General features: G+C 36.7%; 6 protein-coding genes across 12 annotated transcripts; all 6 read left to right on the top strand.

Moving 5' to 3' along the window:
• Window positions 1-366: 366 nt before the first annotated feature.
• On the top strand, window positions 367-4,471 carry LOC110413478 (putative calcium-binding protein At1g02270). 2 transcript variants are annotated; one of them, XM_021424303.2, is made up of 11 exons: window positions 367-589; window positions 714-902; window positions 1,025-1,132; window positions 1,299-1,404; window positions 1,966-2,186; window positions 2,300-2,376; window positions 2,493-2,607; window positions 2,722-2,847; window positions 3,245-3,355; window positions 3,434-3,541; window positions 3,963-4,471. In XM_021424303.2, exons 1-11 carry the CDS (start codon window positions 407-409, stop codon window positions 4,191-4,193), a joined length of 1,575 nt encoding a protein of 524 aa, XP_021279978.1. In that variant the 5' UTR covers window positions 367-406; the 3' UTR covers window positions 4,194-4,471. The 2 variants fall into 2 exon arrangements, with proteins under 2 accessions (XP_021279978.1, XP_021279979.1); XM_021424304.2 differs by having other exon boundaries at window positions 369-589; window positions 1,028-1,132.
• A 1,217-nt stretch (window positions 4,472-5,688) lies between these two features.
• On the top strand, window positions 5,689-8,834 carry LOC110413229 (uncharacterized). 2 transcript variants are annotated; one of them, XM_021423997.2, is made up of 7 exons: window positions 5,689-5,807; window positions 6,029-6,153; window positions 6,286-6,548; window positions 6,940-7,080; window positions 7,193-7,573; window positions 7,922-8,227; window positions 8,348-8,834. In XM_021423997.2, the coding sequence occupies exons 2-7, from the start codon at window positions 6,078-6,080 to the stop codon at window positions 8,633-8,635; spliced, it is 1,455 nt and encodes a 484-aa protein (XP_021279672.1). In that variant the 5' UTR covers window positions 5,689-5,807; window positions 6,029-6,077; the 3' UTR covers window positions 8,636-8,834. The 2 variants fall into 2 exon arrangements, with proteins under 2 accessions (XP_021279672.1, XP_021279671.1); XM_021423996.2 differs by lacking the exon at window positions 5,689-5,807 and having other exon boundaries at window positions 5,832-6,153.
• A 126-nt stretch (window positions 8,835-8,960) lies between these two features.
• Window positions 8,961-13,126, top strand: LOC110413230 (NAC domain-containing protein 91-like). 4 transcript variants are annotated; one of them, XR_016351067.1, is made up of 6 exons: window positions 8,961-9,911; window positions 10,008-10,285; window positions 10,773-10,880; window positions 10,973-11,623; window positions 12,328-12,535; window positions 12,678-13,126. XR_016351067.1 is itself a non-coding variant. In XM_021424000.2 (4 exons), exons 1-4 carry the CDS (start codon window positions 9,731-9,733, stop codon window positions 11,462-11,464), a joined length of 1,059 nt encoding a protein of 352 aa, XP_021279675.1. In that variant the 5' UTR covers window positions 8,961-9,730; the 3' UTR covers window positions 11,465-13,126. The 4 variants fall into 4 exon arrangements, 1 of the variants encoding a protein (XP_021279675.1); XR_016351068.1 differs by having other exon boundaries at window positions 10,008-10,255; window positions 10,973-12,535; XR_016351066.1 differs by having other exon boundaries at window positions 10,973-12,535.
• A 989-nt stretch (window positions 13,127-14,115) lies between these two features.
• LOC110414105 (uncharacterized) lies at window positions 14,116-16,831 on the top strand. The gene is made up of 7 exons (XM_021425168.1): window positions 14,116-14,688; window positions 14,793-15,067; window positions 15,381-15,533; window positions 15,628-15,807; window positions 15,911-16,114; window positions 16,215-16,280; window positions 16,385-16,831. The coding sequence occupies exons 1-7, from the start codon at window positions 14,421-14,423 to the stop codon at window positions 16,628-16,630; spliced, it is 1,392 nt and encodes a 463-aa protein (XP_021280843.1). The 5' UTR covers window positions 14,116-14,420; the 3' UTR covers window positions 16,631-16,831.
• A 2,702-nt stretch (window positions 16,832-19,533) lies between these two features.
• On the top strand, window positions 19,534-23,356 carry LOC110413832 (protein NTM1-like 9). 2 transcript variants are annotated; one of them, XM_021424815.2, is made up of 7 exons: window positions 19,534-19,839; window positions 19,921-20,171; window positions 20,678-20,785; window positions 20,870-21,256; window positions 21,846-22,217; window positions 22,343-22,499; window positions 23,090-23,356. In XM_021424815.2, exons 1-7 carry the CDS (start codon window positions 19,671-19,673, stop codon window positions 23,098-23,100), a joined length of 1,455 nt encoding a protein of 484 aa, XP_021280490.1. In that variant the 5' UTR covers window positions 19,534-19,670; the 3' UTR covers window positions 23,101-23,356. The 2 variants fall into 2 exon arrangements, with proteins under 2 accessions (XP_021280490.1, XP_021280489.1); XM_021424814.2 differs by lacking the exon at window positions 23,090-23,356 and having other exon boundaries at window positions 22,343-22,906.
• Window positions 23,357-24,364: 1,008 nt separating this feature from the next.
• LOC110413916 (uncharacterized) lies at window positions 24,365-26,860 on the top strand. The gene is made up of 6 exons (XM_021424942.2): window positions 24,365-24,702; window positions 24,791-25,074; window positions 25,247-25,378; window positions 25,477-25,716; window positions 25,813-26,052; window positions 26,138-26,860. The coding sequence occupies exons 1-6, from the start codon at window positions 24,531-24,533 to the stop codon at window positions 26,432-26,434; spliced, it is 1,365 nt and encodes a 454-aa protein (XP_021280617.1). The 5' UTR covers window positions 24,365-24,530; the 3' UTR covers window positions 26,435-26,860.
• The last annotated feature ends 219 nt before the right edge of the window (window positions 26,861-27,079 follow it).

Below are 27,079 nucleotides of genomic sequence, written 5' to 3'. Positions count from 1 at the left end.
AAATCTATATGCTAAATAAATGCGGCTGCTCTCCAAAAGGTAAGAGAGAAAGCAAAAACTTTCCTCCCTGAATGGTCCTGATCTTCCAGCTTTGCACACAGTGAGAAATTGACAGATGAGTCCGACTTAAGTGAGAATAGATTAGGGAGCTAGTTTAATCAGTAAATTAACCAACCTGAATTAAAATGGAATGTTTCTGTTACAGTAAAGATACAAAAAGACAGTTAAAACAGCCCACAAAATGATGCTGAGGGACATCAGCCTGGCCAGCTGTTTATTAAGAGAATACTATAAAAAATTAAACAATGGGACCCCATTGTTTTTAGTAAGCAGAGCAAAAAAGCCACCTCTAAATTCAATCAATCATTTTCTCCATCAACTTCTCTATAAATAAAATCTCATCCTTATGAATCAAGGCATAGTTCACCCTCCATCAAACTCTGTCCACAACCCAAGGCCAAGGCCTGAATCAAACTTTATTAAAACCACCCTTTTCAAAAACTTCATCTTTTGCTCCATCCCCTGTATCATTTCTACCGTTCTCCTTGCTCACCTCAACAAAAATCAAAGTGGCAAGAATTCTGAAATGGTATGGGGAAATTTGGAATCTTTTGTCTTTGTTTGGGGCTTTGGGTTTTGTTTCTCGTCCAATTTGCTGTCTTGTAATGATTTTGGTTTTTAACTTTATTGCTTTTTTTTTTCTTCTTTTGAAGGTGATGTTGAAATTTCATAATGACCCTGATATTGCTAATGTGGATTCAATTGACAACGAGTCTGTTCCTTTTAAAGGAACGATTTTGAGGACTAAAACTGGTTATGTTTCTTCAACAATGGGGGAGCCTTGCGTTTCTTGCACCACCTTCAACATCCTGGCTCCTATATACAAGCGATTGGATCAGCAGGTGATTTCTTCTTCTTTTTTTCTTTTCCCTTTTCCATTAATAATTCTTTTTGCTTTTATTGATATCTTTCCATTTGTAAATTTTGCTAATTTCATTCTTTTGGATGATGACTGATGATGAAGCAGAACCAGAGCGTACGAGAAAGTGATTTTAAAGCATTTTGGCTAGCTAGAAATGAGAGGATTGTAGATTGGTTGCTATATGAGAGGTCTTCCATTATCTGTCTCCAGGTGGGTTTCATGTGCCCTTGTGCAGTCTCTCTCTCTCATCAGTTTTGACTTTAGCATAATATGAATTCTAAAATTAAAAATGACTCTTTCCTTCCGCTAAGGCCCTTAATTTTCAACTCTGATGACATAAGCCTTTTTCGACGTGTATGTTTGGTATGATGATTAGGAATTTTGGGTTGGAAATGAAGAATTGGTGCATATGTATGAAGAAAGGCTTGGTGGTGCTGGCTATGATACCTTCAAGCTTGCAAGAACGAACAACCGAGGAGATGGTACATACTTTTTAACTTATATCTTCTCATAATGGGGACAACTTTTAAGATGTTTGAAAAACGGGTAGACTGTAATGTTCTCATATGCTTTCCAAAGTATATTTAAATTAAGCTTAAATCAAGTCAAAATCATTAGAGAATTTGAGAGTTTGACACAAAATTTTGTAATATTAGATGTAGTTTGATTGCAGCTGGGTGCTCTTCAGTTTGGCGGTTCATGTCTAACTCGTTCACTTTCTGTATGCAAGTCTACCATATGGCTCGGCTCCTATAGAATAGGGTAAACAGAAGCATGACCATTTTCTCACCTTTTGGGGGCTGAACTTGTTCCTTAATAATTCACTATCTTCCCTTTTGCTCTATCTTTTCAGCTGCCAGTGACAGGGAGGAGGATGGTCATATCTTTTAGGTTGTTTACAGTCCTTATAATGTGTGTAGACCATCCTGCGAGATTTAAATTCAATTACTTTAGGTCTTGATGTTTTTGTTGTTATGATTCTATTTTCTTTAATTACTTATTAGCCACAGGCTTGAGAAGTTATTTTAATTTTGCTTCCGTAGGTTTGCTGACTGCTATACACAAGGAGTACTTCAGGGTTTTAAATCATAGAGAGTTGCTCTTCAATGACTTTGGAGACCGTGTTGCTCAATTGTTACATGTTCAATCAGTTGTTCCTTTCTCACCAAATTGGAATGACAGTGTTGAACAAGAAATTCTTATTGTGAACACTCACCTGTTATTTCCTCATGATTCCAGTTTATCTATCGTAAGACTGCATCAGGTAGATACTGTCTTCTTCTGAATTATGTTTGTATACGACTTTGGTTTCTGTTTCAGTTCTGCTTTTCTCAGTCCACAGACTATACTTACCTCTAAGTTTGGTATTTCTTATAGGTTTACCAAATACTACAATATCTGGAAACATATCAGAGAGAAAACAAACTCAGCCAGATGCCTGTCATACTCTGTGGGTAAGTGTTGTGTTTGGTTTTATTGTTTGATGATCTCCTCAGCAAAGGGCATTCGATTTTGTTTTATTTTCTTTGTTCTCATTTGTTTTATTTTGTTGTTGTTACTGATTTTGCAGTGACTGGAATGGAAGCAAGCGTGGGCATGTTTACAAATTCCTTAGGTCCCAGGGATTTGTATCATCTTATGATATTGCTCATGAATATACGGACAGCGATGCAGATGCTCACAAGGTTAGTATATATAATTTCAGATTTTAACATTGCTGTATCATATTCCACCATATTGTTGGAGTCTGCAATGATTACTGATTAAATATGGTGACTCTACTCTCTTGCATCCCGCAGTGGGTTAGCCATCGAAATCATAGGGGAAACATCTGTGGTGTCGATTTCATATGGCTTTATAATCCTAATAAGTCACGAAAACCATTGAAGATAAGTTGGGCTGAAGCAGCTTTTGGCATAATAAAGGTTAGTTAAGCATTATTCATGCTAAGCTGTTAATTTATTGTTCCAAATTTTCCATCATTCTAGCTCATATTGTAGCTTGTTTTGATCTTAGAAAGTTAGTATCCAAATTTATACTTTCCCTCTCTACTGAACATGCAATTAGACGTTTACTTATGCTTGTCTCAATCTGATAAACTCTTGTCAAATTTGTGATCCATGCTTCACTTGTTAATGGACATGTCAAGTGACTGGTTCTGGAATCTCAATTCAGTACTCATCTCTCTGATTCTTATGCTTTTGTATCTTATGATTATGTGCATGATGAGGAACATGTGGTTTACCTTTTCTTTTGCAAATGATTATAACCACTTATCATACTTACACATCTAAAATTTAATTGCCTTTTTCTTGGTTTCAGTATCAACTTCAAAAGTCTTCATTGGCTGAAAATGATGCCTTTTCCTTTCTGAGGGCTGACAACAATGGCAACTATATAACTTATTCGGCTTTTTGTAAAGCACTTAGACAGGTACATCTCATTCGCTTCCTTGATATCATTATATAATGGAAGTGGTAAAATTCTCACCATTATTTGAACCTTATACAGGTAAATTTAACTGGTCTTTCTCACGGACTAAGTTTCCAGGAAATAAAAGATCTCTGGCTCCAAGCAGACATTGATGGAAACGGCGTTCTAGACTATGAGGAATTTAAGGTGTGTTACATCCCTAATTTATGCCTTTTTTTTATAAGGTTCAGTCCATTTACCAGCAGTAGGATGCCTTGTTCTTTCTCCTAGAAGCCACCTTGGTTCACCGCTTTCTAAAATTTTAGGTGATCAAGTGGTAATATCTACCATGAGAAAATGCATATGGATAGAACACATGCTTTTCACTGTAATAAGTTTTGGCAACATTATTTGATGTGATCTTTGTCACAAAATTAGCTTTATATCAATATGGTATCCAAGCAATTTCTCTCCCGAAAATTGAAAAGATTAAAATAAATTCAGAATTTCATTCTGTATGCTTACAGCATTGGATTATCATCATTACTCAGCATTTTGCAAATCTTTCATGTCTGTAATTCCTTGTTTTTAGAATCAAACAGTCAGTAATTCGTTGGCATTGCTGCAGAGAATTTGGAATTCTACATGGTCAGAACATATGGATGAAGATTGCACCTTGGAGGATTCCAATAATAGCATTGAGGACGAAGCTATTGGTTTGGCAGTAAAGAATGCGGTTCTCTTCCCCCGTGAAGTGGAGAAGGGGATATGGCCAGAAAACTACTCTCTTTCTGATCATGCCCGACTCACTGCAGTGTTCTCACCAGTGAGGTTACACTGTTCACGGCAAAGCCTGTAGAACATTTGTTGATAGCACAAAAATAACACAACTTTGTTTACACATTTCAAAAAATTCTGTAGAGTTTTGGAAATACATTTTTGTATAGCCATGGAAAGTTGGTTCCTCACTTCTGTTAAGCCATTTATGGCGAACAAGCACCAGCAGAAGAAGAAAATGTGAATGCATATTTTGGTTAGGCAAGCAGGTTTTGCAAACTATCTGGCCTTATTTGTATTTACAAGTTTCCAGTGTCAAGCAGAACAATCAACTCAATGACAATCTTATCACTTGTGACATATTTGTTCATGAAAACTATAGTTCGTGCAGGGCTACCTGGACTGGGTTAGAACGGGCTAAGGTTAGTTCAGGCCCAACTCTTAGAGACGCATTGAATAAGCTTAAGCCCACACCTTATGGCATGTGATGAGAGAACGCAATCCAAGTCCATTGGGCTTGATCATTTCCAATTTCATATATAAATATCAAATTAATCACCTAACGTTAGAGTGATTGAATTCCGTTGGGTGATACAAATTTTAGCTTGTAGGGGCAATGCGTGTACATGATTTCTTCAATAAACTCCATTAGAACAATCTGGAAGGGGATAAAGTTGATGATCAAAATGGGGAACACAAGAAAACAAAGCCAAATAGAGATATAGGACCCTCAAAGGAAGCAGCCAATATGCGAAGGAAATAATGGAATGATAAAATGAATTGAAAAAGCCAAAACGGTGGGGTCTCAAAAGTTAGAAGGAAAAGCTCATAATTGTGACCTGAAATTTCCAGGACATGAAGAAAATGAACTTTTTTTAACCTTCCGCTACCTTTCATTAAGAAATATTACTAGTAATCAGAGCAGAAAGAGTGGGAAACATAGATTTTAGGGTAATAGTTTGATAGATTAAGAACAGAGAGAACATTAAGTAGTAATTTTTTTAAAAAAAAAATTGTTCTTTTATTTATGTACAAGAGGAAGCATGACTTTTACTGCTGGAATAATGGTTAAATCTGATTTCAATTTCCACAACATCAAAGTAATAAATTTGGACCAAAATATTCCTGGCTGTGTTGATGATTCTCCATTATCATATACGGTACATCTTTTAACATAAGAATTAAGACACATTAATTTATATAAAGCTAATCATAATAACATGATACATTTAATGATCATAATTTCATAAAATCAATCTTTTGCAATTTAGCTCCATTATCTCAGATAAAGCACAGAGTCGGGAAAAAGAGCTTTGCTACAAAAGTAGGCTTTGCATTAATTGGTAGCAAATATGACTTATGGTGACCATGAATTAACCAATAGGTTGCCTGCAATAGAAGAATCTGGATTTGGTTCAGAAAACTAGAGACCAGAAGGTTCTGGATCCCAAGACAAAGATGGAAAAATAAATTACGGAAGATTCTAGAACCGCTTAACACATTAACTCGGAATCGACACGGGTTACCTATAAAAAACGTACGGCCAGTGTACAAACAAAGACTTCGATGAGGACACGGCTTTACGACAAGCACATACATATACACTTCGACAGAATGCAATCACTGTCCGAACTCGTAACTCAACCAGGGCCCACGTAGCTTGCCACTTAATCTGAGCCGAAGACCATAAAACTGGGTAAGTCAATGCTTGTTTGTATTTAACACTTGCATATCTTATCGGCACTTGACACACTCATCTCTTCCTCTGCTTCTTGCAAAACAAACAAATTTTCTCTCTGTTTTTTTTCCTCTTTTTTCTTTTTAATCTTTTGTTTAGTAGAGTAGTAGCAGTAGTAGTAGTAAAAATAATAAGGTGGTTTGTGGGAAAATGAACATCGTCCTCGATGTTGGATTCAGATTCCTTCCACCAGATGAAGAGATCATCAGTTTTTTCCTTTCGAAAAAGATGATTGGCGACAATGATCGCACCCGCCATATCAGAGAGGTCGACCTACTCCAGCGAGAGCCCTGGGAATTACCTGGTAAACGAATTTCGTGAATTATCCTAATCCCTATTCTCAACTATAATTCCATTTCCATATATATATATATATATATATATATATATATATATTGAAGAATGGGTTGGTGTTTTTCTTTTCTTGCGAGGACAGCTCTATCTATAGTCCAGTCGAGATATCAAGAGTGGCTTTTCTTCTATAAACTAAACAAGATTTCCGACCGAAAAACCGAGAGGACAACGCAGGCTGGATATTGGAAATCTACGGGTCAGGATCGGGAGATCAGGGATGGAGGTAGGTTGATTGGTACCAAGAAGACTTTGGTTTTCTTTAAAGGTCGCACTCCTCGTGGGGTCAAAACGGATTGGGTCATGCACGAGTACCGTGCCACTGCCGACTTCGTTCCTCCTAACGCGGTAATATACGTGCACACAAGACACGTCCTCTTCATAGTTGGGGAAAATCCCATCAAGTTTTTTCAGCTTTTGCTCTGTTTACATGTGCATGGTGAGTGATATAATTGCAAGTTACTTGTTAATATGATTCAGATGAATTTAATTCCCCTTAAAGATAGAGAAGATCGCGGAAATAGTTATGTTTTGGGAATTAGTTGATCTTTATGCTTAGAGCTTAGTTCGGAAGATTGTTGCTTGCATCCAGTTACTTGCTAAATTGGCACTTATAGTACGCTATACAATTAATTCCATTCTGCAATTTTTATGTTGAAAGTTTTACTCTTGCCGGTTTCACAATTGATAGCAGACACTCTAACCTTTGAGGTCTTTTTTTTCCCTTCAACTTCCATAGGAGAAAAGTTATGTGGTCGGTTTCTTAAGGAACAAAGCTGCCGAGAGGACTGAAAATTTAACCTCAATTAATGGTCAGCCAAGTAGCCATTTGGCGGCTTCTAGTTCCCAAAGTAATTCAGTTGGAGTTGCACATATGGAGGTGGGAAGGAACATGATTTACAAGCAGCTTTTTACTAATTAATGTTTCTTTCATACTTGTATGAGTAGCATATATAGAAATTAATGCTTACTTATCAATGATTCTTACTCAGGTGGCTCCTCAACCACAGTCTAATAGTATAGATTATGAAATAGCTTTGCAGACACAGTTCGAAGATGAGGGTATCTTTGATTATGATCTCTATGACCAGAGCAGGATGGAAGAAGAAGGTATCACATTGGAAGATCTACCATCCAATGACCAGAGCTGGATAGATCAACCACAGTCTAATAGTATGGATTATGATGAGCAGACTGAGTGGCAATTTCAATTTGACACCATTGAGCAGGAACTGTATTTCATGACTTCCACGTTTCCTGACCAAGATGACCGCTCCTATGAAGAGACAGGGTATCCCCTTCGTCCTAATTACGGAGCACCAGACTTTGCTGGGGGTAGCAGTAACACTGACCTTGAACAGGCAAATGCATGGGTAAAGAAATATTCTCCAGTAGTTACCGTTGGAGAATATTTCTCCAAACGGTGTGTAAGAACTCAGTCAGTACCAGTGGAGAACATTGCTGGAATAACGTGTGACAATGCTGTCACACATTATTGTAGTTTCTAGTTTCCATCCATGATGTTCTCCTATGGTGTCCTTCTGGTCTTCAGGGAATTGAAAGTCTTTAGTTGTGTCTGACGTCTTGAAGAGGTCGTAGAATGTTTCTTTGCTGGGGTCCTGGTAGTGTAATTATTTTAGATTTCCTTGCATCCTTTTAGAATTTCATGTTCGGGACGCTGGAAAAGTTGACATATATCCTCTCTGTATCTTGTGTAACAGCGTGATCAATTTGTTCAGCATATGTCTGATGGGACTGGTTGTGGCCATTCAGAAGGATTCTATCAGAAGCGAATGGAAACTGGTTTCCATCACGATGAGGTCCTGATAATGGATTCCAGTGTTGACTCGGCAACCGTTACAGCCCACGAGATCAATTGTCTTGAATCGGTTCTGGAGGAAAAGTCTGTTACAAGAACCTGCAAATCTCAGTATGAGCCAAGAACCTGCAAGTCAGTGGTGCAGGAGCATCCTCGAAGGGTAAAATTGCAGGGTAAATCTTTAGGGAAAGCAGTATCCAGAGACAAGGTACGGTAATTAAACACTGCAGCGAAGGAAATTTGACCGCTTTAAATGTGTATTGAAACAACAATACTTTCTTTTGTACACTAAAGACTGCTTTTTGCTCCGCATGATTTCCTTTTGCAGGCAAGAGAAAGTGGTGTACGTGGTCCTGTTGTTGAGCTTGCCCGTAACAAGAAATCCATTGTGCAGTCTAACAAAGACCCTAAAATGGATCGGGATAAGAATACACGATCAGATTTGAACTCAAGATCTAAGGGGTCAGCTGGCAGCAGTAGAAAAAATTCTTTCAATTCCGTGGAGATGTCTCAGCTAAGCTGCAAAACAAATCCACCATTAGTATATGTTGGAAATGTACTTTTGGGCGTTATTTTGTTCATATTTGTAGTTTGGGAAGTTCTGTTTCTTCATTAGGTAAAGTTGCGTGTGCTTCAGGCATTCCTTTTTGTGAGGAGACATGGGAGAGCCGCAGGGTCATGCCTGGTCTTAGACTCTAGACCGTTTGGCTTGTGTCTCTTTAGTGATAAAAATTGGAATTATGACCCTGAAAATCTAAATATTTTCAGAATCTTGTTGTTTTAATTTTAATAAAAAGAAATAAGTTGTGTGATCAGGAGGAGCAAATCATTTTCGTAATTGCAGCTTCGGATGAGTTAAAAACGAATGATGTTTGCGCCAGAAGCTAAAAAAGTTCAAACTTGAAAGCTGAAAAGGAATATGATAACAGCTAATGGTGGAAACTGGTTTATGTCTGCATACTGAATTCATGTTTATCAACATCTGTGGTGTGACAAAGCTTAAAGCATACCACCCTTTAACCCAAAAAAGGAGAAAACGCATGCCACCATTTAAGTTTGCTTTTCACTCTTTTATTTCCCAAAAAGAAACCCTTAGTTAGATGCCTTTCAGTAATTCTTTTGCATATGCAAGTGGGATGATCCAGTCTTGTGGCATTTCTTCGTCGAAAGAGGTTTGATTTAGTATTGGAATAGTTATCTTTTGGGTGTGACTTGACACGTAGAGGGTCATCCATCCACATCGAGCGGGCAACACAACAACCCAACAAATGAAAATTGTCAAAAGCTGAATGGACGATGGCAATGGCAAAAGAACGGTGAAGATGATGTTGGCCAAAACTTAGGGGCCAAGTTCACAACAGTGAAAGAACAGTACCCTAATTGTTTTCATCCAGAACAATCTCTTGGGTTTTTACCCATCTAAACTCAACTTGACAACCCTGGACGGGAATATAAGGTGAAAAGGTTACATAAACACTGTTTTTGGACCCCACGTATTGACTCTCTTTCCCCACTTCTGGAGGAAGCAGTTTTCTTTTTCGCTCTTTAAAAGTATCTTTTTCTCCTCCAACTTGATTTCAGGGGTGCAACCCCCTTCTCCCTTCTTCTGGCGGAGGAAAAGCATCTCCTTTTCGTAGCGGGAAGTAGTGTTTGGTTTTGGTTTCTTTCTTCCATCGTCTTCTTGTTGAGTTGCGCTTTAGTTATCTCGTCGATGTCTGACGAGATGAGCAGGTGTAGCTGCAACGACATAGTGGGATACAGATTTCACCCATCTGATAAAGAACTCATAGATCATTATCTATGGAATAAGGCCCTCGATCGTGATTCTGCTGTTCAAGCTATTGGTGAAATCACTGGCGACCTTTGCGACTATGAACCTGAAAGATTACCCGGTTAGTATGAAGCTCAAATTTTTTTTTTCAGATGAAAAATTACAAGTTACGCAATTTCTCTTCTATACCTTTGATTTTTGGGATTTTGTTTTATAGGGTTTTCAGTAAGAAGATCTAATGATCAGGTGTGGTATCTTTTTTGTCGAAGACACTACAATAAACGGGTCAAGAGGACAACCAAGCTTGGATTCTGGAAGTTAACGGGAAGGCATCGGCAAATAAAAGCCAACGTAGGAATTGGCACTAAGAAGACTTTGGTTTTCTACGAGGGTCGCGTTTCTAAGGGAAAATGGACCCCTTGGGTCATACACGAGTACAGCCTGCCTGATACTCTTCCTAACCAAGTATCTTCTTCTATGCTAACTCTGAATTATGTTAGTATATAGTTACAGTTGTTTCAATTTCTTTGGGTTGTAGAGATGTTTATGTATTAGCAGTTCACCGATTTAGGTTTAGCTTTGCTTATACTCATTCATTAGTAGGTGATATCAAGGTCAAATTTATGTGAATACTGAATTCTGTTTTTCTTCTTGATTTCTTTTGATTCTGTATTTTGAATTTGTTTCAGAAAGTAACAAACTGTCTTTTGAACTTTGCATTGGTAATGTAAATCTGGAGAATCCAGTTTTGTATAACTATTGCGTGTTCCAAAATTGGATCTTTGTTCTCCTCTACGACTTTTATTTCATTTTCTTAAAGTTCGTAGCACAACCCAATTTGTTGCTCTATTTCTTTTATTATTAATTGCATACTTAAGTTTGAACTTAATGAGGAAAGTTGATTACTGCTTTCAAGTCCTTTGAATTATTTGAGCTAGTTTAGATTTTAATACTAAACTGTTTTCTCCCTCTTTCCATACAGAAGGGTTATTTTCTCTGTAAACTGAAGAGAAAAGAGGATGAAAAGGCTGGCATTCCAAGTGGCGAAGAAGGTCAGCCAAGTAATGTTGCAGATGACAAAATTTTTGACGTAAGATGCCCTCTATGGAACTTTCAAATGCACACGATGCCCTCTGTGAAAATGATAAAAGTTTTCCTTACGTAATATTTTTTATGAATCAGAATTCCAGGGAAATCAATATTGATGAGTTACTTGCACAATTGGAAGACACAAATGACTCTAATAAGGTTGAAGATGAGGTTGCTTCTGCCCAGAAATTACAAATGTACGGAGATTTTGATGAGGTTCAAAATCAATCTAACACCAATGAACAGGATGATGAGTTTTATCTTGTTTCTTCTACACAACAATCACAGATACACGAGGAGCATGTGCCTTTTTATAATGATTTTACAAATTTTTGTGGTTCTAATGGTAACTTTCGTAAGGTTCAAAATCAATCTAGCACCAATGAACAAGATGATGAGTTCTATCGTGTTTCTCCTACACGACAGTCACAGATATGCGAAGAGTATGTGCCTTCTTATGATAATTCCACAAATTTTTGTAGTTTTAATGATAACTTTCATGAAGTTCAAAATCAATCTAGCACCAATGAACAAGATGATGAGTTTTGGAAAAATATTTTCATCGACAATGAGGATGATGCTTAGTCTGATGAAAGAAGCAATCAACTTGCTGTTGGAAGTGAGAGCTCTGACTTGCTTGTTGGCATAAATAACTTTGTAGAGTTGTCCAAGAAATGACCATGCACTGATGATGGTGGATTCAACGGTGTCATAGAAATTAAAGTGTCTCAAGCATGGGTAAAGGTAGGCCCTTGATGCAGCTCATAGACTCAAGTTTGATTCCATAGATATGTCTCATTAGAGGAGCATCATAAAACGGGAGCAGGCTATGCATGACATAACATTGTTTGTTGCTCAGTGATATCATTTCATGGAATAAAACTTGTTTTGTCTTGCCCAACTAAGGGTTGCCTCAAATAGCGAGTGAACTACAAAGTGGATTTTGTAGAATAATATTATTGTAACTTGAGAGCATTGTAATGATCGTACGCCTGTTTTGGTAGGAGGGATATGGAAAGGAGGGTGAATTTCTTTCCCTTTCGTCTTACCAAAAACATGCTGTGTGGATAAGCATTCTCAGCTGAGAATTCTAAAAATTGTTATAATAATCCTTTGAATATTCTAATGAAGATCAACTTTTTAATTCGTAGCACAAATATCAAGAAGCTTTTTTTTTAAAATTAAAGCTTGTGAAATTGAAATGTGCTTTGCTGCTCATACTTTGCTGCATTCTTGGCCCTGTAACCGTGGTGCACTGCTACATGGTTCTAGACCTTGTCGTTTCGGGCACATGATTTATTTCTGTTGATTTCTACTTGTTACATACGGCCAGGCACTTAGAACTTCAAGCATATTAGTTCATTCTGATTGAAACATATTCTAGAAATGTCATTGGTTGAAGCACCAAATGTGACTTTATTTGCTATGGGCCATTATCTGCATGCAAGTGAAAGGAGGTTAGACATTCTCAATGAATTCGGAAAAGCCAGTGCTGCAGATATGCCTTTATTTGTTCTTCAAAATACTCTGTTGCTACAAGAATGTACAGGCCCCAGAATCAACTTGAACCTCACAATTTAATAGTGGAGGAACCTACTGTCAAGGGGATTTTTATGTAGTGGGAATTCTCAAGGAAAATTGCCTATGAAAGACGAGGTGAGAAAATCAACCTGCATTCATCAAAAAACATGAGGATTATCCTTTTTCTATTGGGAAATGAGTTCTTCATTTGAAAGCTATGATTTGTTTTCAGATTGTAAATTTTTGCTTGAAAACTAGGCACTGATTGCTTTTGCAGGTTATAGATATTGAAGAACATGTCACTGCCATGGATATGCTCCCAAAGGAAAATGCTGTTATCAAATCTAAAGTAGACCAGTAAATGACAGGAGAAAACAATGCTAGAATGAGCTTGAAGATGCTTGGCGGTTTGGTCAACTGACAGTGATCAAAAGAGCATCTTCACTTTCTTGTATATAAACCTCTATTTAACCATAAATCCCTTCTACCCATCAGTATATGATGTTAAAGCAGTCCTAGGCATACTTTGCTTTTGGTACTTATTTCTACATGGAAATTAAGTAGCTTGCTACCAAGGGCATATCCCTATTCCTGTTGACTGATGTGGATACCGACTCGACCCACCATACTAATGAAGCTGCAGATTTGCTGAATATCAGTATGGCATATCTTTATGTTGTCTAAGCGGTTTATAAATGCTGCTCTAATTGGGGCATCTTTAGTGTATCCTTGTATATTGCTTAGTTTCCTCCTGTTCCTCTTCGAGTTTTTCTTATTCTTCTTTTATGGATGAGAGGAGAAGGCTCACTTTTTAGAGTTTCAATATTCTTCCATTGAAATTTGATTTCATGTCGACCTCAGGATAACAAGCTATGAGACCTACGCGATAGCCAAATGCGCCACCACCATATGGAAACCGTCAATCCATCATAACTTAAAATTCTCAATTTCAATCATCTCATTGAACGGTGGTGCAGAGGAAACTGGGTCAGAGAAATTCATCTTAGTAATTTACAACTACAAATGGGTTGGTTTCCGTACCAAAAATAAGAAAAAAGAGAGAAAGAATGGGTTGCGTCTGCTTACTAAAAATAAAGACCGGATTTTTGCTGGTTCAGTTTGATGGCCCTTCCCTTTCACATTGGGCAACAATATATTTATAAACACCTGCTTCTACAGTTTATATACAACAGAACGAAAGTGTGTGCGTATATAAATACACTAAATAAATATTAAGCAAATGAATGGGTGGGGATGAGATTTCAAATATTTTATAAAAAGGAGATTAAAACTCTGTCAACAGCCCTTTCTCTCAAAACATATTGAAGTGCTGGCATGCCACGCTGCCAATGGAAGAACGTAGACAGCATGGCATGGAACATTCTGGAATGTCTAAGACTAATTTCTTATGTACTATAGGAATAAAGGGCAACATAAAGGACGAACCAAGCAACTTCAGAGAAGGTGATTGGATGGTAATGGTGAAAAAGAGAGATCAGAACAGAAAGATGGGGTATTTGGGGTCGGCTCTTGCAATTGGCCATGGTGAGCAACAACTTCACAAACATTATATTTGAGTAGAGAAACATTAGAAAAAGAACATCTAAAATGCAAACTTTATTCAAAACAATCTCGATCCTTCCTCACCATTTTGTACAGTACAGTGTTGCTGACTCTTTTATTCTTTCCATGGATGCACAAAAGGCTTGCCACGTTGGAGGAATGATCTAAGCCTATAGCATCACTCCAAGCTCCTTCGCCCTCTGTCCTGAAATTGGAAAAATGCAAAACGCGGTTTCGTGGGGTCCATCCACTTGAATCTTTTGCCACAAGTAACGTAGTTTCGGAGGGAGCTCTGACTTCTACTACCCTGCTAGACTGCTAGTACATAAAAGCCAGTCCATAGTTCACTTCCTCTTCCTGCATATACAACTAAGTTTTCCAAAGCTCACTCTCAATTTGTTTCTCTTGTTTCATCGTCCTCCTTTTCTCTCTTGTTTCTTCTAAAAATTGGGTGAAAATGAGGAACAGAAAGGAATACCAAATAATTCAGCCAATTACCAATGAAGAAAGATTTAGCAATTACTATTGCTATTACCTCTTCTGGGTTGCGGTTGGTTACTACTTGTGGAAGAAAATACTCAGCATTACGGGGTACAGATTCCACCCAACGGATTTCGAGCTCCTCCATTACTATCTAAAGAACAAAAATCTCGGCCGTGATGCTCTGGTCCAAGCTATTGCTGAAGTGGAAGACATATGCGGATTAGAGCCTTGGGAATTACCTGGTAATACATTATTTGTGTTAGATCGTGTTGTCTTAGTAGCTTCAGACACCCTTAATTTTGCACAATTTCGTAATGTTTTTTGTGTCTGTGCGTTTGGTTTGTAGGACATTCGAATATACACTCAGGTGATCAGGTTTGGTATTTCTTTTATCGGCCGAATTACAAGTACCGTAATAGTACAAGGATCAAGAGGACAACCAACGAAGGATACTGGAAACCGACAGGCAACCCTCGTAAGGTAATGGCTAGGGACCTCGAGACCGAGATTGGCAAGAAAAGGACTTTGGTTTTCTATAAAGGGCGTGTTAGTGACAACTACAAAAACAAGACCGGTTGGATCATGCATGAATACGAGCTCACTGCTACTCTTCCTAACCAAGTATGTTCTTTCTATACATGCTGCTTAATCACTACGTGCTACAACTGTATTCTCAATATATTTGATGGAATTGATTGCATAACTCATTTTGTTTTTCTGGTTTAGTGAACTGCAAACTTCATTTCTATAATTTTCAGATATAAATTCAACAGCTCTTCAAAATGGTTATGAAATGTGATTTAAGGGAAATGTTTCTAAATGTTTTTTGAAGTTTGATAGCATAATACCTACTACTTTTGATAGTTCTCTCTTCTTGTTTTTTTTCTACTTGCATTGAAGGTACTTAGATTGCTATGTTCTTTCATTTGCGTAGACAACTTTCATTCTCTGTAAATTGAAGAAGAAGTATGCGAAGGCTGAGGTTCCATGCATAGAAGAAGGTCAATCGAGTCACTATTTGCCTCCTAACTTGGGAAATTATATTGCACATAATGCAATCCCGGCAGAGGCCGCCAGATGCCTTACGGTAGTTTCCCTTTATATTACTGCTGTATTTTCCAAAGTCATGATGATGAACATATGAACCTAAAGCTCTCCTCATTTGTCTACATATGATACAGGACCAATCAGACCCTAATGAGATATTAGCACGGCTGGAATCATTTAATGACCATGACGGGCTAGAATATCAATCTACAGAGTTGTGGGATTCATATCTTGTAGGTGATGTTCCTAAGAACGAAGGCTCCAATTTGGCTTTCAATTTTGGAAACCACGTTGCAGAGAATGCAATTCCAAATGTAAGTTTCTTATGGCAAAGTGTCCAAGTAATTGTTTGTTCATGTTGATTATTTCTGACAAAACAATTCAAACTAAACTCATATTTACTTTTGTATGATACAGGACCAACTAAAACCTAGTGATGAGGCACCAATCCAACAAGAGGTACCTCAAGATCAATCTAGCACCAATGAACAGGACAACAATTTTGGGAATTTAGTTCCTACTGATGGAATAAGCTATCAACATAAATTCGTTGTCGAGAATGATGGATCTACCATGCCCTCTACTATCCAAAATCCTATTGCCGCACAAACAGTTCAAATGGTAAGATATGGCTTATGAGAATTTTTAACTAATTAGTTATACAATGTGGCAATTAAAAGCATTTATCTAGAGTCGATGATTGTTCCTCTCCATGATTTAGCACTTATCAAATTTGGGTGGAGCATCAACGGATGACCTGTTTGCAGAATTAGATCCGCTTCCAGAGGTAAATTGCTCTCTAAGAAATTCTTTAAACTGTTCGTAGATGAGGAGACAATATTGATAAACATGTCGAAAACTAATACTGCTTAACCTTGTTTTGTGATTCAGGTCCAAGGAACCAGTATTGGGCAAGGGTTTGATGATTGGATTTCACCTGCAGATACGATTGGAAATTATCTAAATATACCCGATGTTTCAGACAACCAATCAAGCACCAATGAAGAGCAAAATCCAACTGCTGCAAATGGTGGCTGTAGCTTGCCCTTTGCAGGCATGATGGAATCACCCTATCCCATAAATCCATCCAGAAAGAGGTTACGCACGGATTGTGAGGGATTTGGCTGGGATAAATAATCCCGCCCATGCAGAAAGAAACACCCCTTTTTGTAATATTGGGGGCCTTTAGTAGGAATTAAAGAAAGAGTTTCAGATGAGATGGTTGCCACTTGGATTTGAACTGGTTTTGTAAATTACGATATTATAATTTGTGAGAGTTTTGAATGTAAATTATACTAGTTTTGTCTTCGCTTCAGTACAGAAAATGGACTTTGGGCAGGGCACTATTGACTATACTATTCATGGTTTCCATTGTCATAGCATTAAACATTGCTGTTATAAAACTAAAACTTAAATTAATCATTATCCATTGACAAAATATTTATATTAATCATCTATGCTCAATAACTTAATTTTGGTCATCTTCTAGCTCATGTCCTGTGAGATTTTTTATATAGTTTATGTATAAACAATTTATAATTAACTCAAAAGGATGAGATTTTAATGTTATTGTAAACAGAGAGAAGATATAATCTTTTTTGAACTCTTTTTAAGTTCACATTTGATATTGAAGCTTAACTTACTTTATTAGATGATATTATGGATTGTAATATTATCACTTTATAAAGATTAAATATACTTAATTTGTTTTATATAAATAGGAAAAATATATTAAACTATATAAATTCACGCTTTATAATTTGAGAAAATCTAACAATATTTTCTTTACAATTTTCTCTTTAAGTATAGAAACTAAAACTAAATTTTGACTAAATAACAATACATAGAAAGTGTTTTTCAATAAAAGTGTACATCTCATACTTAAATTTAAGCTTACAAATTCAACTTCTATCTCTGTATTATTGTAAATTGTGACTTTGGACTCATCTTTATTTGACTTTTGCTTACTGATGGCCCAGTAAGGTAAAAGCAACATGATTAATTACTCCATTGTTTAGTCGCCAAGAATTGGATGGGCCTCAATTAAATTGGATTCATATACAACAAGAGTCAAGGAGTTATCTTCACGTTCAGGCTCCTCCAGCCAAGCCTTATTTGAAATAATCTTGTTTTTTATGTCCATTTTTCTTCCAAAAAAAGCATTTAATGTCCTTCTTGATGACAACTTTAGAACCCCTCACATTGACTATGTTTTGTCTTTTTATCCTCAAGTTGTTTACAAGCAATAGGATTAAGTTTTTATTCACTTTTTTTATGATGAGTTTTGGTAACAAGAAAAACATTGTTGATCTTTTCAATTTTAATCTTATCTTCCTCCATAATAAGATCATTAATACTCCATGTCTTATCTTGTGAGTTACCAGCAGTGACTACATACCCAAATTCAACAGGAAAGGTGTTCAAGACTTGGTGAACAATGCAAGTATTAGGAATAATAATCTCAAACACTCTTAGTTTGGTTTAACAGTGGAGTGGACCTTCTTGATTATGTATTCCCTAATTCCTCCTATCCCATCATATTTTATGGAATAAAATTCTTTTATAAAATTACCAATTTTAGCATTTGACAACATCTTATATCTTTGAACTATTGCAGCTGAGAATTCTTTTGTATTAGTTGTAACAGGAAAACATAACTTATTGGATTTCTTCCATATCTCAAAAGCTTTTTTATGTTCTTTATAACTTTCAACGATAGGTTCTCCAAGTCTATCGACATTCATTACTAAGTCTATATCTGTTATTTGAATGACAAACTCTATTTCTCTTTTCCAATTCTTAAAATTTGATTCAGTATTAAGTCTATATCTGTTACTTGGGTTTCCAAGTATTATTTAATGAAATTGACCTTACCAAAACTCAATTAAGACTTTGCCTTGTGAAACCCATGCACTAAAATTAATCAAAACAACATAGATTGACATCAATAATCTAAATTTTGCAAATTCAGTACTTATTTATAATTTATTTTAATTTTTCTTAATATTTGATTTTATAAATTCGATACTTATTTAAATGATTCAAGAATTGAATTTTAATTTCGACTCAAAATTTAAAATTTTGAGTTCTCTCGCTACAGGCCAAACTAAGTTACAATCTATATACTGATTTATTTCTCATATTAAGAGAAACAAAAGCTCTTTGTTTGTTGATAGCATTAGTAGCCAAAAATTAAATTTTCGAATGGTTAAAGATATCAACTTAAACATGACATAATTTATGGCAAACCACGTAAAATAATGTTTAATCAGATCATATATTCAAACTATGATTTGCTCTTACACTAATGGATATACTTTTTGTATAAATAATTTAATCTTAACTCAAAATTCTCTAAAGTTGAAATTTGGAATACATTCAAATTGTATTCGATTTTATGATTCATGAATTGACAACAAAATTAATATTAATCAGATTAATTGTTAGTATTCAATGTACTTGAATCTTTCTCTCATTTTGCTTTGTAATTCTACATTGAGATCTTACAAATAAGATAAAAGATTAATTTTTTTTTGTATATAGTAAATCATAATCCTACCCATTATTATAAGATTTAAACTCAAACTTACACTCTTAAAATCCATATTTAATGTTGAAACTTAGCTCATTTTATTAGATATTATTATGGATTATAATATTATCATTTTGTTAAAACCATATAAACTTAATTCGTTTTTTATAACTAAGTAAAATAAATTAAATAATATAAGGTCACGTTTTATTGTATGAGAAAATTGCTCTTTACAAAATCTTCTTAGAAATGTAGCAACTTGGTCATTCCACTTCCATGTCGATTGGATTGCATGCACCAGAAACTTGGAACGTTGATCGGTGAGCATCCCAATTCCTACAAAGCTGTGAATCCAAGGATCAAAGTTGCCATCGTGGCAGTAGAGTTGTGACCAATAAGCTATCTGAGCATTTTTGTAAAACACGGTATGCGGGACCCAGCAAGAATCCTTTTGTCCTTTCCATTAAACTTCTCCAGTAAGGCAAACGGAGTTCACTCTTCTGTCTACGAACATGGCATCTCTAATGTCATTTTGAAAATCTGAAACCATCTCTTCACTCGCTTTCTCCTTTCTTTCATCATCGCCCTTCTTCCTTTTCCTCTTCATCTCATCATTCTTTCGTTTGTTTCTCGTTATCCAGTGAGATGGGAAGCATCAGTAGCAACAGCGACATTGTGGGATACAGATTCCACCCAACTGACAAAGAACTCGTAGACCATTATCTATGGAACAAAATTCTCGACCGTGATTCTCTCGTCCAAGCTATAAAAGAGGTCGACGGCCTTTGCAGGAAAGATCCCTGGGAACTACCCCGTAAGAATTCCAAGTTTATTGTTTACGTATTCCAGTTTGAAACTATAAAAATGTTGTTAATCCCGGGGTTTGTTTTTGAAGGGCTTTCTAAGATAAAGTCAGCTGATCAAGTTTGGTATTTCTTTTCTCGACGAAAGGACAGCAAACGGGTCAAGAGGACTACCGACAAAGGGTTCTGGAAAATAACGGGAAAGACTCGTAATGTAAAGGGAAAGAGAGGGAGTGCCATAAAGAAAACTTTGGTTTTTTTTCAGGGTCGTGGTTCAAATGCAAAATGGACGCCTTGGGTCATGCACGAGTACATTTTCATTTCTACTGTTCTCGACAACAAGGTATGTTCTTTTGTTTTATCTTATTTCTACAATTATATTATAAGTCTTAGCTTTAGCTTGCTTATATTTGTTCATTATAGGTGACTGATATTTGAATTCAAGTTTATGTCCCTTTTTAGTATCTTTCTTGATATTGAATGGGGAAATTAACTCTACTTGTAGGAGTAAGTCTTGAGAAATTAATTGCTTGTTTCCCAATTTGAGCTTAAACAAGTGGTGTCTGTCTTATCTTTGTGGAACTTCGTTAGTAATTTTCGTTAATTGGTTGGGGAGATGGTTCAATTGAATTGCAAACTTGTTGTATATCAACAAGTTGATCAGTGCTCTAAGTCATTTACAGTGGTTATTGAGGTGATTAGAGGAAAATGGTAAGTCCCTAAGAGTAAGTTTGATGTGTGAGGTCTGTTCAGGTTTTCTAATCGTAGAGCTTGAATAAAATAACGATTTCTTCATTTTTCTTATTGAAAATTTAAGACTGAAACTTGACTATACTTCCACCTGCGCAGGAGGGCATTTATCTCTGTAAATTGAAGAATAAAGAAGATGAAAAGGCCGATACTTCAAGGAGTGAAGTTTGTGAGCCAAGTCAGGTTGCAGATGATGGGATTCCTGAAGTAAGAAGCCTTGTGCAAAATTGTCAATTCAATCTCTTTGGACTGAGAAATATCCATAACTATTTGTGTTTCTGTATGATTCAGAACTCAGCCATGTTCGACCCTGATGTGATGCTAGCCACATTGGAAGAACCTGATGGCAGGGATGAGGCTGACAACAACTTGTCTCCTTCACCACAACCGATGATGCGTGAGGAGCAGGTGCCTTCTTGTGTGGATTCAACATATTTGTGCGAGTTTAGTGGTGGCCATTGTGGGGTTCAACACCTATCTAACTCCAATGAACAGAACGATGACTCCTGGACTAAATATTTGGTCGATACTGACGAAGTTTATCCTGATGAAAATGAGGGCTGCAGCTTGCCCTTTGATATGCGTATGACCTGCCCTGGGGAGTCCTCTAGAAAAAGGTCACGCTTTGAAAATGGTGGACTATGCGAGGCCATTGAAAATGAAGAATGTCAAGAAACGGTAAAAAATTATTCCTTAGATAGCTCATGGATATGTTGATTAATAGAAAAATATCATTAGAGTATTATCCTATGCAAACAAGATGTGCGGTCCGTCTCATTGTTATGTTGCTCTGGTGATATTGTTCTATGGATAGAATTTGGTTGCCCAACTTAACCAAAAATGAAAATGCATACCTATTTCGCAAATGAACTACAAAGGTGATTATATAAAAGAATATCAAGGGGTGCATTGTAACAACCTCACACTTTGTTTGGTGGAACAGAAAGGAAAGGATGAAGAAAGGGTGGAAAGAAAAAGAGAGAAAGGGAACCATTTCTCCTTTTATTATATCTTCTTTTTCCTCTTACTGAAAACATGGTATGAGTGAGAATGATTTATATCTCAAACTGTTATCATGATCTTATTAACGTTATTTTGTGGATTAAACTATGTTTTTCTGGCTCTAACATGGGTTAAAAGAATCTCAGGCCCTGGAAATGCTTTGCTGCATTCTTGGCCCCTTAACCTTTCAAAACTTGTACATTGCTCTGTAACTTTTCATTTCGGATGCTTAGTTAATTTTCTATTCATTTATTTATGTCAACAGTATGAGCAGGTAGTGAGTGCTTCAAGCATGCTTGATGAACATTCCGGTTCCAAAAAATCCCAAGCAATGGCAACAGTTAATGCACCAAATGAAACTTTAACTTCTGTAGAGCATGATCCCAATGGAAGGAAAAGGATGTTATCTATCCATAATGAATCCAGAGAAATGGATGCCCCTTCTGGTGACTCAGATGTCGATCTGCATTGCATTTTTCATGTTGCTTTAGCAGAAAGTGTAGATTATCCTTATGCAACAAGATTCGACAATCCTCAATATCAAGAGAGGTCTCAAAATTTAATAGAGCAAGAAGATGATCCAAAAAGAATCACTAAGCAGGGAAAGTTTTCTGTGAAAACAGTGTCCCTAGACAAGGTGAGAGAATCAACCTGCATTACTTGAAATATGATGTTTCACCTACATTGAGGAAAGATGTTCTTCAAATCAATGCTCAGGTTTATGTCATTTGCTCTTAACTGCTAGCTTCATTCCCCTTGCAGGCTAGAGATGTAAAACAGCATGTCACTGCTGATAATCTGCCTCAAATGGAAAATGCTGTTATGGAATCTAACATGAAGTTTAAAAAGGCAAAAGAAACCAATAAAAAAAAAAGCTTGCAGATGCACTGGAGTGAGTCAGCTGAAAGTGATCAAAGAGGTTTCTTCATATACCTAGATAAACCTTCATTAAACCATAAATCTAGTTCACCGTTAGTATATTTTGTCAATGAACTTCTAGGCATAATATTGTTTATAGCTGTCATTTATGAATTGACTTCTATAGCAGCAATTGGTCCTCGGAGTTGATAATGAAAGAAAAAACATCCCTATGCTGTTCTCACACCCAATACCCGCATTTTTATCATGACAAATCACTATCTGGTTCCAACATATTGAAGGCATGTGTCATCTAGGCATATCCTTTCTTCACATTGCTGATAGGGCTACCTTCTCCATGTACTTGTATTACTTTAAGGGTCTGTCTTGAGTCTTAATAATGAATTTATGTTCATTATCTTCATGATTTATATTACTTAGGCATCACCTTGATGCATCTTTGTATTCTGTCGGTATTCTGCCCTTGCAATTAATGCAAGGATAGCAGATTGGAGTCCCAAATTCTGTTATGCATGTATTAAAGCAAGAAATAAATAAGATAAGTTTATGATGTAACTGCAGTTTTGTTGGCTGTTGCTCTAACTTGACTCTTGTTCTTGGTGCCTGTCTCAAATCACTTCAAACGGGAAGCTGCGTATTAAAGATTTGGTTCTTCCACCCAATCTTGCTGGTTGAAGTTTCTGGGAAAGGTTATTTTCTTTTTGTATTTAAGGATTAAGAAGTGAAAAATGAACTTTATTTGTATTATCCAAAATTCTATTACGTGTCACCACACTAATTTATGTAATTTCCAAAGTTAAAGCATCCCACTTAGTATTTGGGATGCAGGGCTGTTTATTTAAATTTAACTAATGCATCAACATCTATATCCAGGATTGAAAACTACTTGCATACAAAATATTCTTTCTTTTTCTTTTATAGAAAAAATTACTGTTGATGCCTTAAATTGTTCAATCGATTAATAACTTACTGCAAAGGCAGCAAGCAATTCAGTCTCTTGTTTATAGACTCTTCCATTCCCCCCTGCTTCTTTCCTCCACAGGAGATTCCATTGTTGGCTTAATCAGTTATCAAGTGTTCTCAAAGAAACATAGGAACGCCATGGTGTAGTCAATTTTACCTTGCTATAATCTCTGTATTGATGTCAAGCTTACACTTTAAAGTCAATCAAACAAGTTAAGCAAACATCTTAGATATTAAACACTGCGAAAATGTGACAACTCAGGTTCGATATAGTGATTGTTGTGTCTCTCTTTAGAGTGATTATAGAGTTAAAACTCTGCCCAAATGCCCTACTCTTTAGAGCGATTACAGAGAACTTGGCCTTTAAGTTGTAAATATTGTTTAAACATAAGGGTGGAACCATGGCACCAACTTGCCCTTATGGTTATCAACAAATAGGATGCTTGTCATAGAAGATTCTAGACCAAATAATTTCAATCACGATCCTATCGAAGATTCTGGAATCCAAAATGAAACTTATTTCCAAAGGATTGATGAAATCATCACGGGTCGGAATAAAGGTATCGGCCATAGTTAGTGCGGAACACAACAAACTTACAAAAAGGACGACCAGATGGGGAACTGGTCGAGAACAATGAAAAAGAAAGGATCAAGAAGAATGGCAGGGCTGGTGGGGTCGGCTAGAACATGGAAAGCAATTTCCCTAAAATCCCATGTAAATAAAATACCAAGCTAAGTATGATAAATGTCGCAAATATTCGTTGCTCCACTTGGATCACTTTGGTTGTGCATGCACACAGAATTTGCCACGTATTTAGTTAGTATGGCAGATTTCTAAGCTCCAAATATCTCATTCATGATACTTAGACAGGTTTAAAGATAGGAAATTGGAAAATGTAGACACGGTTTAGTGGGGTCAAGGTGGGTTCTTTTGCCCCAAGTAACGATAGTAGTGTAGTACTCTTACTGACTCACTGTTATCTGCTAGCACTAGCAAAGACTGCTACATATAAGAGGAGGGACAGAGTATTTCCACCAAATATCTGCTTTCAATTTGGTTCATCTTGTTTCTTTTTCTAGCTAGCTATTGTGGAACTCTGGATTTGAAATGAACTACGTAAAGGGGTTCAGATTCCACCCAACAGACGCAGAAGCTATCGAGCATCTATGGGACAAAAGAGTACTCGACCGTGATTCGATTGTCCAAGTCGGTGATTTCCTTGTTCCAGTAATAACACACCTCGAAGATATCTGCGAGTTCGAACCTTGGGAATTGCCTGGTAAAGCACTTGTTGCATGTTGTTGCAGTTCCTGATGCCCACTTGTAATTGCCGTTTTTCTCTCTTGGGTTTTCTTTGTCTGTTGCAGGGCGTTCGAAGTCAGAGCCCGGAGATAACCTTTGGTATTTCTTCTGCTCACCGAAATACAAGTACCGCAATAGTGAAAGGAAAAACAGGGTTACCAGGGAAGGATACTGGAAACCAACGGGGACACCTAGTGAGATATTAACAACATATAATGGACAAGAGATCAGAGGAAGCAGGCAAACTTTGGTATTCTACCGAGGTCGTGTTAGGGATAAAAAGAAGAACGAAAAAAAGACCCAATGGGTCATACATGAGTTCGAAATCCCTCTTAATCTACCAAACCAAGTATGTTCTTATATGCTACTCTAGCCACCATGGATGAATCATATTGCCTTTTTCTTTTTCTTTTTAGTATTTTCAGTCCCTTTGTTTTGTTTTTCATTACCTGTACGATTCGTCGTCCAATTTTTTGATGGGTGTAACACAGCTTTTTTTTCCTTCATTTAATTTTCTGTAGAAAAGAATAGCTCTTTGTAGACTGAAGAAAAAATATGGTAAGGTAGATGTTTCAAGAGGTGAAGAAGGCCAATCGAGTCACTCTTTGCCTTCAAATTTAGAAAATCAAGCTACAAACAATGCAATTCCAGAGGTTAGATGCCTAACACGAAACTTTTTCAAACCCTTTCTCTAATGTTAATAATAATGATGAACATATCCAAAACGATCGTTAATTTGTTTATGATTCAGGACCAGCTAAACTCTAATGCGCCATTAACAGAGTCGGAAGCATTTAATGAATATAGTGGGAATCAAACGACATTGACCACAAATGAACAGGATGATGATGAATTTGTGGATTCCCTTATTAATAATGATGAGATCAACACTGAACAAAGAAGCAACCAACCTTTCTTTGTTGATGAGAATGAAGGCCCTAAGCTACCTTCTAACTTCCTAGTCCATGTTGCAGATGATGATATCCCAAACGTAAGATCGGTGGAAATATTTTTTTCTAACCATTTATCCATGTGGATGATGATAATCACATCTGAAACCATTTTTTCTTTTTTGGTTATGATTCAGAACCAGGAAGACTTTGGTGGGCTAGTTAACCAAAAGCCGAAAGCTCTTAATGACTGTGTTGAGACCCTAAATTCTGGTAGGACTAGTGAACATGATAATTCCTCACGGAGCTCGATTTTCATCCCTAATGATCAAACCAATTCAGTAGGCGGAGGCAATCAACAAGCTACTTTAGTTGCTGAGAATGAGAGATCTAGCTTGGCTTTCGAAAACCATGTTGCAGAGAATTCCGTTCCGATGGTTAGCGAAGATTTTCAACTACTACTTACTTTTGCATGTGATGATGAACAGATCAAGAGCTAATCTGTCTTTATTTATGATTCAGGAAGATTCAGAGTTTGATAAGTGTTTACTAGAAGGGTTATTCATGGCTGAATTGTCACACGCGCCTGAAGGGGTTGAAAATGACGAGTTGAGCACCAATGAACAGGATGATGAGTTTTGGAATAAGATTTACTTCACTACTGATGAAGTCTTGGGAAGCGAACAACAGAACCGAACTGACAGCACAATGGGATCACCATATGATCCCTGCCCAATGGAGTCGTCTAGGAAAAGGCCACGCATCGAATCTGAGCGCTTAAATAGAGGGGAAGATATTCAAGCGGCTCCATCTCAGTAATAGAACAACTCTTTGAATAACCATCAGGCACAAGTTGACAGTTACAATATAGGAGCCTTCCAATATAATGGAAGCGTTCCCTACATTTACAATTAATAGGAGAAATGAGAGAGATCAAAGAAAGCTTAGTGCTGAAGCAAGGGGAATGGGCAATGTAAGCTACAAAATAAGTCCAGGACCATAATGGAGAAGATGGATATCTATGTAGTATGAGAGGGTGGTGAACAATGCCATGGAAAATTATTACTACTTTGTTATTTTTATTGTTGTAGCTAATGTAAACAGAGAGTATTTTTGTGAGTTGTTTGTGTCATCCATCTTTAATTTTGGTCCAATTAATGGTGTAAGGGATCAAACTCTCCACCTTGGGATGATTAGCATCCAAACCGTATCACTGCCTATGCTTGCAGCTATGTTTAATTATCACTCCACTTAGTTAACACTTTTACTATTTATTTTTTTATAAAAATAAAAAATATCATTTACTTTTAAGTAATTTAATATGCCATGAAATTTTGCAGTCAACCGTTGCTTAGCCTTAATAGGATCAGTCTCCAAGGATTTGCTCTGACATGGCACCAATCTTTGTTAGTTCGTTTTATAGATTCGGTTTTTACATCTTTTTCCCAATGGGGTTATGAAGTT

Source organism: Theobroma umbraticum, unplaced genomic scaffold (genome assembly GCF_002168275.2).
Source record: "Theobroma umbraticum cultivar Fairchild unplaced genomic scaffold, ASM216827v3 scaffold_4.1, whole genome shotgun sequence".
Lineage (NCBI taxonomy): Eukaryota > Viridiplantae > Streptophyta > Magnoliopsida > Malvales > Malvaceae > Theobroma > Theobroma umbraticum.
Note: the sequence above shows the minus strand (reverse complement) of the source record. Positions and strands in the feature narration are given on the sequence as shown.